We start from the raw sequence: 12,660 nt of genomic DNA, 5'->3' as shown, positions 1-12,660 counted from the left end.
TGCAATTGATCCTTTCAATGCAGCTAAAGTTACAATCGGAATAATAGATGTAGGTATTCCAAGCCTCTTAAACACACAATTATTGTTAAATTTAAATGTTTTCGGTGATAAGCATAAGTATTAAATGTTGTATGTCTGTATATATTGTATCGTTATATTACAAAACAACTATTTTAATTACTTACTAACATATTTATTATGAGGCTTATAATTTGTGTCATTTTCCCCGGGAATTTTTGAGACAGATACAAATAACAAAAAGTATGAAGACTCGCCTAGTTAATACTGCTTCATCCATGATTTTAAACATGAGTGCATTCACATGCTCCGACTTAAGTGCCACTCTACGTTTAGTAACAATGTTTCCTGCATCACTATACACAAAAAAACTTTTTTTCTGTCAAGCACTTCTCCACGATATTTCAATTGAAATCAAAACATTTCACCGAGTTTACCTCTCAAATTCTCATATCACATAATTGAGTTTACTCTTTTCACAGACCACAGAAAACTGATTTTTTTTTTCTTTATCAACCTAAATATACAATCTTCATATACAAACTGAGTACAGAAACTGCAACTCCTGCAAAAGTACAGCGGTCGAAACAGAAGACTGGCCCCTATTGTAATCGAATTGCCAGATTTTAAAAAGAGAAGAAGGTAGTTACGCTCTCACTTGCATATAGTGTAGACATGACTATATCAAAAGGGATGAGGGGGACATATCCCTGAAAAGTATGTATTTGATATGCTAGGAAGATGAGCTGACAACAAGGTGGAAGTTTTCTTGAAAAACCATAAAACTTAATAAGGGTTTCGCATTGTGTTTCAACTTTCAATAGAGGTAGACTAGGTCAATGTCCTCATATTTCCATCTCTTTCTGAAGTGTTTGTGCAAAGATTTTCCTTATTCTATCTGGTTTACAGTTAGAAAATAACAGTACTCTTGTGCTTTTAAGTAAGCAATTTCCGAGAGAGGAATATTGTCAGAATTTTTAGTATGAGTTTGTATTAACAAAATAATAATTAGTGTAATATCAACTACAACAGATTAATTTTAATCGACTCGATTATTCGATTAAATATTTTTGATCGATTAATCTTACAACAGAAATTGATCGATTAATCGATTAGATTAATTTATTAAATCCCACAACACTAGTAAAAATACGTCCCCATTCTTCAATATTCCCTCTTAGATAATAAAGCGCCTTTTGTTGTTTGGTAAGATATGATTTGTTTTTGTTCTCGGCCCCACCTTCCCGCGGAATGGTACAAATCCGTCCTCGGGGAAAAGGTCTGAATTCATCATTGTGTAAGAAAGCTCTTAATCTCAAGAGACAGCTAGTCTCCTACCATAAGCGCATGAGCTGCCTATTGTTGGAAAAAAAAAGTTGTTAGAAAATGGCGCTATCGAACCCTTAGGCAGCATTTTGCGTCCTAAATTTCGCACCTCATAGTTCTGTTGTGACTATAGAAAGATGAAGACGAGTTTATTTTTCAACACGATGGTGCACCGCCTCACGTTCACCGTACCTCAGCGTTGGATTGGCTGTTGCACTGCAAAAGACAGAAACTTTACGAGATCGCCTCCGTACTTACCTTACCTAACCTAAACTGTGATTTTTCCTTGTGAGGGTACGTAAAGGAGAATGTTTACGTTCCTTTTTTGGCCAATAAACCTGCAAGAGCTACTGACTTCTCATTACAGCTGTGGTGCAGGCAATAGATGGTGACAGGTAGCACAGAGTGTGGGAGGAATTGGGATATCGCCTAGATGTGTGCCGCGTGACCTGATGTTCAAATATCGAGAACTTGTAAAATATCAAGCAAAAATTGGAGAGATTACGTGTCTATTGGAACTTACTAGGTTGCTGTAGCTTTAATAGTTACATAGAAAGAAAGAGAGAAAGAAAGAAGCAAGGAAAGAAAAAAAGGAAAGACAAAGAAAGAAGGAAGCAAGGAAAGAAAAAAGGAAAGACAAAGAAAGAAGGAAGCAAGGAAAGAAAAAAAGGAAAGACAAAGAAAGAAGGAAGCAAGGAAAGAAAAAAGGAAAGACAAAGAAAGAAGGAAGCAAGGAAAGAAAAAAAGGAAAGACAAAGAAAGAAGGAAGCAAGGAAAGAAAAAAGGAAAGACAAAGAAAGAAGGATGCAAGGAAAGAAAAAAGGAAAGACAAAGAAAGAAGCAAGGAAAGAAAAAAGGAAAGACAAATAAAGAAGGAAGCAAGGAAAGAAAAAAGGAAAGAGAAAGGAAGAAAGAAAGAAAGAAGCAAGGAAAGGAAGAAAGAAAGAAAGAAAGAAGCAAGGAAAGGAAGAAAGAAAGAAAGAAAGAAAGAAGCAAGGAAAGAAAAAAAAGAAAGATAGAAGCAAGGAAAGAAAAAAAAGAAAGATAGAAGCAAGGAAAGAAAAAAAAGAAAGATAGAAGCAAGGAAAGAAAAAGAAAATAGCAAGGAAAGAAAAAGAAAGAAAGTAGCAAGGAAAGAAAAAAAGGAAAGAAAGAAGCAAGGAAAGAAAAAGAAAGTAGCAAGGAAAGAAAAAAGGAAAGAAAGAAGCAAGGAAAGAAAAAAGGAAAGAAAGAAGCAAGGGAAGAAAAAAGGAAAGAAAGAAGCAAGGAAAGAAAAAAGGAAAGAAAGAAGCAAGGAAAGAAAAAAGGAAAGAAAGAAGCAAGGAAAGAAAAAAGGAAAGAAAGAAGCAAGGAAAGAAAAAAGGAAAGAAAGAAGCAAGGAAAGAAAAAAGGAAAGAAAGAAGCAAGGAAAGAAAAAAGGAAAGAAAGAAGTAAGGAAAGAAAAAAGAAAGCGAGAAAAGTAAAAAAGGAAAGAAAGAAGAAAGCGAGAAAAGTAAAAAAGGAAAGAAAGAAGAAAGCGAGAAAAGTAAAAAAGGAAAGAAAGAAGAAAGCGAGAAAAGTAAAAAAGGAAAGAAAGAAGGAAGCAAGGAAAGAAAAAAAAGAAAGAAGGAAGCAAGGAAAGAAAAAAGGAAAGATAGAAGGAAGCAAGGAAAGAAAAAAGGAAAGAAAGAAGGAAGCAAGGAAAGAAAAAAGGAAAGAAAGAAGGAAGCAAGGAAAGAAAAAAGGAAAGAAAGAAGGAAGCAAGGAAAGAAAAAAGGAAATAAAAAGAAAGAAGCAAGGAAAGAAAAAGAAAGCAAGGAAAGGAAAAAGGAAATAAAAAGAAAGGAGCAAGGAAAGAAAAGAAAAAGAAAGAAGCAAGGAAAGAAAAGAAAAAGAAAGAAGCAAGGAAAGAAAAGAAAAAGAAAGAAGCAAGGAAAGAAAAAAAAGAAAGAAGCAAGGAAAGAAAGAAAGAAGGAAGCAAGGAAAGGAAAAAGAAAGAAAAAAGGAAAGAAGGAAGCGAGGAAAGAAAAAGAAAGAAGGAAGCAAGGAAGAAAAAAGGAAATAAACAGAAAGAACGAAGGAAAAAGAAAGTAAAAAACGATTGGCGAATGAAATATATGTGTATACCCTACATAAAATTAAAGGTTAAATATCTATATGATGAAAGTGTATTCAGTAAGAAATAAATTTTATTGTGAAATAAAAAAGTGTAAAAAAAGTTAAAGAAATGTAGGATAAAGCTTACTGATGAGAATACATTTAAAAATTAATGAAAAAGGTAGAAATGAAGGAATAAGAAAAAAATAGAGTAGGAATGTAGGAAGAAATTGGAATAAGTGGAGAAATGAGGAAGCGATGAAAATGGGAACTAATGAAACAACAAAAAAAGAAAACATCAGCAAACAGAAAGAAGAGTGAGAATGAAAGAAGAATGAGGGAGAAAGCCGAAAGAAGAAAGTAAGAAATAATTAGAGTAATTGAAAAGAAAACGTGTAGAAATGAGTTGCATAGACAAGATGAAAACCCTGTCAGAAAGAGAAATTGCGAATAAAGAGATCTTTGACATAATGAGGGATAGGATAAGTAACTGGTTATAATAGAAGGAATGAATCAACAAAAGCAAGGAAAGAGTCTGCAAGGAAGAGAACCAACAATAAATCTGTGTTCCCTGACTGACCGAGACATCTTCTGCGCCATGAGGCTGGACTTGAACTCTCCCAGCGCCAGACGCATCTTCTCGAGGCTGTAGGCCGCAGCTAGTCTCGCCATCACCTTGTCCTTCACCTCCTGGATCTCCTTGGTGTCGGTGCTGCCCTCGTGGGCGCCCGTGTACTTGACGGCCTCGTTCACGATCTGGTCCTCGATGCTGCGCAACTTGGCATCCATGCTGTCGATTCTGGATTCCTCGCTTTGTTCTGCACATTTTTCATCATGAAGACTTTTGATTTAAGCTTACAATAACATTTAAGGGCCATATTCATAGACATTCTTAGCGCGGGCTTCCGGTGGATGATCAGCGAACTAACGTTTTTCGTATTCATGAACCAGTGTTAGCGATATGATGTGATATGATTCCTGTACAAGTAATCACTCGGTAGCCGGGGCTAGTTTAGCACACTCGTAGCGCGGGCTAGCGAAATGTCTATGCATAGCACCCTAAAATACTATATACAGGATATTTCCGAGGTGGTGTTACAAACTTTCAGGGATGATGCCGAAGGGCACATGTATCAATTTGAGATAAGGAACGATGGTCCGGAAATGACTGAGTCGAATGTTATAAGCAAAAATATTTGTGTGGAAATGGAATTGTAATTTGGCACCACGTGCCCTCCTTCCTTTAACTTTTGGAACAGTCTTGGAAAAATGGTATGGGCCGGATATCTCCTATATGGCTACTTGGCCCATTACAATCTGTGAGCTTGTCTACTGTTCCCATTGGCTCATCCGTATTCGAAAATCGTGTCTGCTTATTCCGCTCTCGTGTACTCCTCCATTTCACTAGGACTGATTGACTGGACACTGCAACTGGTACACATACACTGCTGTCTACAGACGTGCATATCAGGACCGACCATGTCCGTTACACATTACGCTATCTGCATTGCTTTATTGTAGTTTCCTGTCCCCATCTCTCAGATAGCGCTCTAAACGGAGTACTGTAAGTAGACAACTCAAACAACGTCAGATGAATACAGTATGTGTAAGATGTACAGATAAATACACATAAATAAGGTGTACAGAGGAATAAAATTATTTCATTTCCACACAACTATTTTTGCTTGTAACTTTCGACTCGGTCATTTCCGGACTAGGGTTCCTCATCTCAAATAGATACATGTGCCCTTCCCCATCATCCCTGAAAGTTTGTAACATCATCCCGGAAACAACCTGTATAATGTAGGTCTTTTATTATTTTATTTCATTAAATTTTAGTTAAAAGGCGTACCTTTCGTATTAACTAGATACATTACCTATATACTCGTAATACATGGTGCAGAAAAAATATTTACAGAAACATTCACAGTAAAAAGAGGATACCAAGCTAAGTAATCTAAAAATAGAAGCGACGTGCTATCCAGGCCTGAGTTCCTATGTATTTGTAGGCGAGCGCTGTTGCCAAACTATTCAGACTTTCAGCCTGATTTTCTAATTAACCAAGCACTTAATGACAAAACGTATAATACAATTTTATTTACATTTATTCTATTGTTCCCTTCAATCTGCACGGTCACACCACTTCCACTCAGTACAAATTCAACAGTCTAAGCCAAACTTAATGCAACTAAAATAAATGTGAACTAAATGATACTACACTAAATTTAGTATATGATATTAAAAACGTATTGATATATAGAAAAAAAAACCATTATGAACTGAAATTAATTAAAAAATATGAAGCAGGCAAAAATTAAGTTTTGTGGTTTGTTTCTCACAGTTTCTCGTTTACATTGTTATAACGTCTCAACAATTTTGTCGTCCACACATTACAGCAACCCCTATTCTCCGGAGTCCTGAGAGTATAGTATATTATACTCAGGGCCAGGTATTTATGGAGATCGCGAAAATCACGATATAATAAATATATATAGATATACAATAGATTTTTACTAATACTTACGAATTAAGTGATTCTGATTAATAATATGCGGATAAAACAATCGCGACAAACCACGAAATAGAGTTCTAATAGCGAAATATAAACCCATTCCCGAATTAATACTATTGCTTCGTTTTATAACGAATTTCACATTCTGAGTTCTTTTTTTTCCGATTTTTTTTTCACTTGAATTTGTTATACATCCAAGAAGGCTACATTACATGGTATTACAGGTGTTCTGATTACATTAGTGAACTCAAGACGGAGAATTCAACATTTCACTAATAATTTGAAAGTGTTAATTTTAGGGCTTCAAGTTTTTTTTTTTTCGTTTTTAATGAATGTGCGCTAAATAAAGTCTCATTCCCAAACAAATATTGTCTATTAGCCATACCACACCTTTACCAGAATCCAACGAACCTTTAATGTTAATTATTTGGAAAGTAATATTCATGAGTTAATAATCCAATTATTAAAATATTGTATTTTTCAAATTTTCCATTAATCTCCGCCAATAGTACAAATCAATCTCCAACAATCTCCACCGACACCAATATTAAAAACACAAATTATAAAATTAATCTCCATAAATGCCTGCCCCTTACTATACTATACTTCATACATGATTATGATGTAAGATATATGTCCAGAGAGGCGAAGTATAGAATAATATACCTATATTTATGCCCAAACTGTAACCTGCAGATTTTTTTCAGCATTTTTCCTCATGTCAGTGACTTTTTTGAAGTGTAGAAATCATATTGAAGTTTAAAAATAGAACAACAAATGTCTCAGGACTCGGAAGGAATTGAAGCGGTGTGACCAATAACCATTCAAGTCCACTTCTGGCCATTCACTTTTTCCAAATTCGAAATTAAATTTTGGATATTTCCACAAGTGTTACGACTTTAAAAGATGATATACTACTTTGTATTTATCTCTGAAACAACCAGAAATATTACGTGCAAAAAATAATGATTAGATGAGAAATAAAATAAACGTTTCTTGCATTTTTCTTTAAACTTATGGTTATTGATCTCACTGCTTGAATTCTCATTGTTCACGTTGTTCAGAAAACTTTACAAACACGTAGTAGGAAGAATCAGTAAAGTTACTCCAGCAAACATGGAAGAGTGACAAGCCGTTGTGCAACAGATGAGCTACTTTACCTGAATTGGCAGGCTGGCTGTTCTTCTTGGACGCCTCCCGCTGCGCTGTCCTGGCGAATATGTCGGTATCAAACACGCGTGTATCAAAAGGCTGTTGAACCATAGATTTCTTGCTCTTTGCCTGAGATATGGATGAACTTGACATGTGATCGTGCATATGTGGTGCGGATCTCTTCTTTCCAGGGTTTGTGTTCATTGCAAATGTCTTGTAATACTGGTTCAGCAACCACTCGTTGTCAACAGGGTGCTCGACTGGGATCGATTCCTTTTCTCCTCCATTGGGCCCAGCCTTCTTGCGTCGTCGATCGATACCGAAATAATCAGACCAGTTAATTGATTTCTTTTTTATATCTAGAGGTGTTTCTGCTCTGCTCATCGTCACAGGTTGTTCGACTGTTTCTTCCTCTGAGGCAGATCTTTGGGCGTGATCACTGTGAATTGTGACATTTTCCTCTGTCTTCTTTTCCCCTTCCTTACTCTTCGCAGTCACTGTACTGTTGGTTGTCACTGGAGAATGTGTTGTAGCAACGTGTTCGGTGTCGACAGATGGTTTGACAGAATTTTCCTTTGCATGAGCTGGCTGTTTGGAATTTGGTTCACTATGAGTATGGTCACTCGCTGTGGGCGATGAAAATATCTGGTTTAATTCTCTTGCAACTTTTGGGTCCGTAGTAGCTACATTAGTGCCTATAGCATCTTTCTTCTTACGCGGTTCTGAGTCAGCGAAAGCGAAGTTCTTGTGATGTAGTAGTGGGGGGCTTGTATAGAAGTTTGAACTACGTTTTGTGACAGGATATCTCTTTTTCATGATGGCTGTATCGTACAAATATTTCTTTTCCGGCGTCAAGAACACTTCTGGGATAGGAGAAATCTCTCTGGCATTGTAGTGAGGTCTTACTAGAGTTGTAAGTCGTTTTCTTGAAGGTCCGGCACGATGATCACTTTGCTGAGCAAGGAGAAGTCTCTGGTATTCTTCCTCACTGGGATTCCCGAAAAGTTCCTCAGGTGCTTCTCCTCGTTCAAACGCGGGAAACCAAGGATCTGGTTCTCTCCTGTTAATATCGGGAGATAATCGTAATATATCTTCGTCACGTTCGTCAGGAAGGTCTAAGCCATCGTCATCTTTAAGCGATTCAATAGCCTCACGGTTTACGGCAGGGGATACGAATTTGAGCGAATACAGGAAGCTGCCTTTTTGGTTCTCATCGCCGTCGAGTCTCTGATTCCAGCGCTTTCGGAACTGGTGTCCGCCACCTCCCCAACCTCCCATAGCGGCATTATGCACGAGAAAGTCGTAATCTCCGCCACCTTGCTGCCTTTTCTCGGCCTCTTCTTTGATGCCTTCCATGTCCTCGTCGTCCAACAAGCCACTTTCACCTAGATAGTTCAGAATCTCGCTGACATCTCCTTCTGATATATCCTCAATGTCTATCACGTTGGGGTTGTCTCTACGGTACTTCTCCCAGACTGACCGCAAAACATCCAAGTAATCTTCCTCGTTTTCATCTTCGTCGCCCAACCTTCCTCGTTCTCTTTCTCGCCTCTCGTCATCCTCCTCTTCCTCCATTTTTCTAACAAGTGCTTCTGTAAACAGCTTTCGCTTCCGTTGCTCAACGTCGTCGACGAGTCTGTCGTGTGCACGCTCTCTGAACGCAGTGGATCCGAATCGTCCTCTCTTCTTTATGGCCTCCAGTTTACCCCGTTCTTCTCCCGCTCTCTCACGAAAGGCGGAACGTTTGTCATTACTCCCACGATGGAGATATTCGTCATCGTCATCTTCGTCTTCTGCTTTCATCTCGTCCTCAAGATATTCCAACAGGATCTTCTCTAGCACTTTGCTGTTGCTCGGATGAGGTGGTTCCACGTCGTTCTCGAGCGGTGCTTGTGGAGGGAATATTCCAGTGGGACTAGCGATAGTCTTCTGGTAACCGTAACCGATGTTTTCTGGCTGTCCATCGCCTGTGGAGAAATAGATGGACACAATATTGTAACTGATGGCACATCACAAAAACAGATACCATTTTTACATAATAATTCCATAATTTGTATGATAATAGATCTTATATTATTATGAACACATATAGATTATAAAGTGTTATGAAGGATGAGTGGAACGGAGGAAAATTCTCTCCAGCTCCGGGATTTGAACCCGGGTTTTCAGCTCTACGTGCTGACGCTCTATCCACTAAGCCACACCGGATTCCCATCCCGATGTCGGCTTGAACCCTCTCAGTTTAAGTTCCACCTCTTGGGTTCCCTCTAGTAGTCTACCCTCATGAACTGCGTCATAGATGTATGATAGTGGCACAATGTGTATACATGTGCAGAGGTGCACTCGTTATGAGTGACTAAGTGGCCAGGATCCGACATTAAACAAAACAAAGGAAAAACAGAGCGGAGTCTTCTATAATAAATTCGTTAACGTGTAAATCTAAGCTTCCACGAATCAACCGAAGTATTCCGAAGGGGACTTAGCGTATGTCAGCCGGTCGTTTTTGTTTTTCTAAGACTGTACAAGGTTTTTCACAACATTCAAGAAGTCGTACATGGATTGAGGTTTAAAAAATTGCTAGTTTTTTTACTTCATTTAAAAGTAAAAATGTTTATGAGGTGTGTTATTTTTCGAAATTTGTACTATATATATGCCTAATAGTGCATATTTTTTAATTTTATAAAACGTATTTGGATGCATATTTAAAGCTTTATAAGTGCATATGGATCTAGGCTCTATCTATAATTCACACGCAACTGTAGGACATCACATTGAGATTGCACAAAAACATCCATACAGTAGATGAGGGATCGGCAAAAATGTCGTGATCACTATCAATAGTGACTTCGTAGGAGCAGCGCAGTAAACTGTCTTTGCTTCACTCCCTCCCTTCCGTCCAACTCCCCTACAACTCCAGTGCATAGGCATCTATCAGTGGCGGGTTACTTGATAAGGTTTAGATTACTTCCTTCTCAAAACCTTCAAAGTCTGTTCGGAAACGTATGTTTAAGGAAGAATGGGAGGAACAGTATTTGTTGTGCATACGGGTATGGTGACAATGTAGACGTCTCTTATGTTCTATTCTAATAGACACTTATAAATCGAACATCTAGTGACATTACGACACGTCACAAGATTATCACGAAATCATAGATCGGCATGAACATACATATCCAATGGTTGGCGAGTTGGTATAGCGCTGGCTTTCTATGCCCAAGGTTGCGAGTTCGATCCCGGGCCAGGTCGATGGTATTTAAGTGTGCTTAAATGCGACAGGCTCATGTTAGTAGATTTACTGGCATGTAAAAGAACTCCTGCGGGACAAAACTCCGGCACATCCGGCGACGCTGATATAACCTCGGGAGTTGCAAGCGTCGTTAAATGAAATATAACATTAACATTACATATCCAATCTACTGTAATTGTAAACGGAAATGTACGCAGTAGAATATAAGTATAAATATAATTTTCTTTTCGTAGGGTTGGACGAGGCGAAGTAATTAAAACACAAAAAAACTAAATTCAAATAATAGTTCCGGTACTAAAATATGATGAAACAAGTTATGAGTCAAAGGGGACTCCATGCAAGTTGTATTATTGCTTTGGAAATCTCAAAATCATTGAAGTGCTATAATGAAAAACAGTTCATTAAAACATGTCTGAATAAAGTTGCTACATTATTTGTCCCGAATAATCTGATGTTTTTAACTGTATGAAATTATCCACACGGACAATACAAAGGAGGATAAGGAATATTGAAACACTAGCTGAACTAGAAATAAAATCAAAGATGCATAAACAGTGGTGTAATCTCTCGTTTTAGGTAGAAACACAGATATTGATAGAGTAGAATTGGTAATGTTCACCCGCGGAGTACGAAGGATCTCTCTCTGCAAGTATATTTGCTCGATGTCATTGCACTTAAAGTAAATACAGGGACATCATTTTATTTTTACTAACATTTCTAATATTAAACTGGCTATACCTTTGGATCAGCAATTAAGAACCGGAAACACCGTTTGCTACCCCCTTCCACGACTGGAGTTCGATGATACTGGCGTAAAATACAAACAAATCACTTTACTAGGCATAGGAGGGAAGAAAAGTAGTTCATCCATTTACGTAAACTAGGAAATATCGCGATTTTGAGTTTGATAATTTTCATTAGGTTTTTGTTTCATCAAAATACAGTACAGTATTAACAATGAGTGTTTTTACTCACGAACTGAGCTTTCCATGCGGACGTATTCATTATGCAATGTATATTATACAGTCTACAGCACATTAGCATACACTATTGAGAATGAAATTACATTGAAAAATAATCATAATATGGATATTTAAGCACATTTTTGGAAATGGTGGCCGTTCATTTCGATACAGGCTACAGTTCTAATGTGCATATTATCGCACTATAGACTATTTTACCTAATCCCAATTACCAGTTTCGTTCTTCGTACTAGTAACTCATGTTGAAATAATTCTATCCTACTCTATAATAGAGTACCTTACATACTGTAAATTCAATCTTCACTTCCACCCGATCCGAAAAGATAAAATTACTTAGACATACTATCCACTGTCCGTCCAAATGGTTATGTCGTAGGGTCGTAGAAAGGGAGGAAATCGCGTGACAGTTAATTACTTAACGAGGCCCTTTTATTTAAGTTATTTAAAACAATTGTATGGGTATAATATTACGTAGACGTCCAATTACTAACAGAAATTAATGTTCTCAGAAAAGAGCTAAGACAGCCCAGCCACAAGCTGGCGAATAAAAGCTGGTGGGGGAAACCGGGAGAGACATAGGCAAATGGACGACAGTACCTGTGCGAAAATGATTCAATACTGAAAGCTCTTTCGTCACTGAAAAACGCGAATATATTTTTGGAACGTACTGTTTACTATGACCGTAAGGCTACTATGACTGTATTTGCGGTCTTGGATCTGTGTGGAGGACGGTTGAACTTCATTAGTAGAAGGGGTGGGAGTGAAGTACATTCAAAAACTCAGGTACAATAAAAATTGAAGTAAAAATAAAATGATGTCCCTGTATTTCGGAACACTTGTTTTCTGAAGGAAACCTTGCAATATCTAAACAAAGATCGTGACTAGCAGGCGAAGATTTAAGATTTGTATTAAGAGTGGCAATTTATGACGTATTTTCATAGGTTGTTGTAGCACATTAAAAAATAAAGATGAAATAAAATATAATCTGTCCACCTAAAAATCAATATTGTGTAGTATATGTTAGATGCTTGAGTTGAGGGTCCGCCACTGGGATCCGAACGGAGTGCTCTATACTCCTCGATTGATATTACATCTTATGTATTGCGGGTTGCGTTCAGTGATGTCATCGTGAGTACAAATTTGCCGACGGCTGCCGTAGACTAATCTCGAACCCAGGACTAACTTTCTATAACATAGGCCTCCTCAACTTACAAGGAGAGGACACGCTCTGTAGATCACCGAATTAAATCAGATTTTGTGACATGAAAGTACAAGACACACTGTTTAAAGTCATACCTGGTAAGGGTGGCCAATGACCCCTCGTTTTGGAAATATTGGTTATGGTT

At 37.6% G+C, this 12,660-nt stretch overlaps 1 protein-coding gene across 1 annotated transcript in view; it reads right to left on the bottom strand.

Moving 5' to 3' along the window:
* The window catches only part of LOC138694124 (uncharacterized), a 563,234-nt gene that overhangs the window by 69,529 nt on the left and 481,045 nt on the right, over window positions 1-12,660 (bottom strand). Inside the window, exons 3-4 of the mRNA XM_069817739.1 lie at window positions 7,093-9,051; window positions 4,001-4,238 (exon numbers count right to left, since the gene is read on the bottom strand). Of these exons, the coding sequence (XP_069673840.1) occupies window positions 4,001-4,238; window positions 7,093-9,051 (2,197 nt within the window). The remainder of the gene's footprint in view (window positions 1-4,000; window positions 4,239-7,092; window positions 9,052-12,660) is intronic.

This window comes from Periplaneta americana, chromosome 2 (genome assembly GCF_040183065.1).
Source record: "Periplaneta americana isolate PAMFEO1 chromosome 2, P.americana_PAMFEO1_priV1, whole genome shotgun sequence".
NCBI classification, from domain to species: domain Eukaryota; kingdom Metazoa; phylum Arthropoda; class Insecta; order Blattodea; family Blattidae; genus Periplaneta; species Periplaneta americana.
Note: the sequence above shows the minus strand (reverse complement) of the source record. Positions and strands in the feature narration are given on the sequence as shown.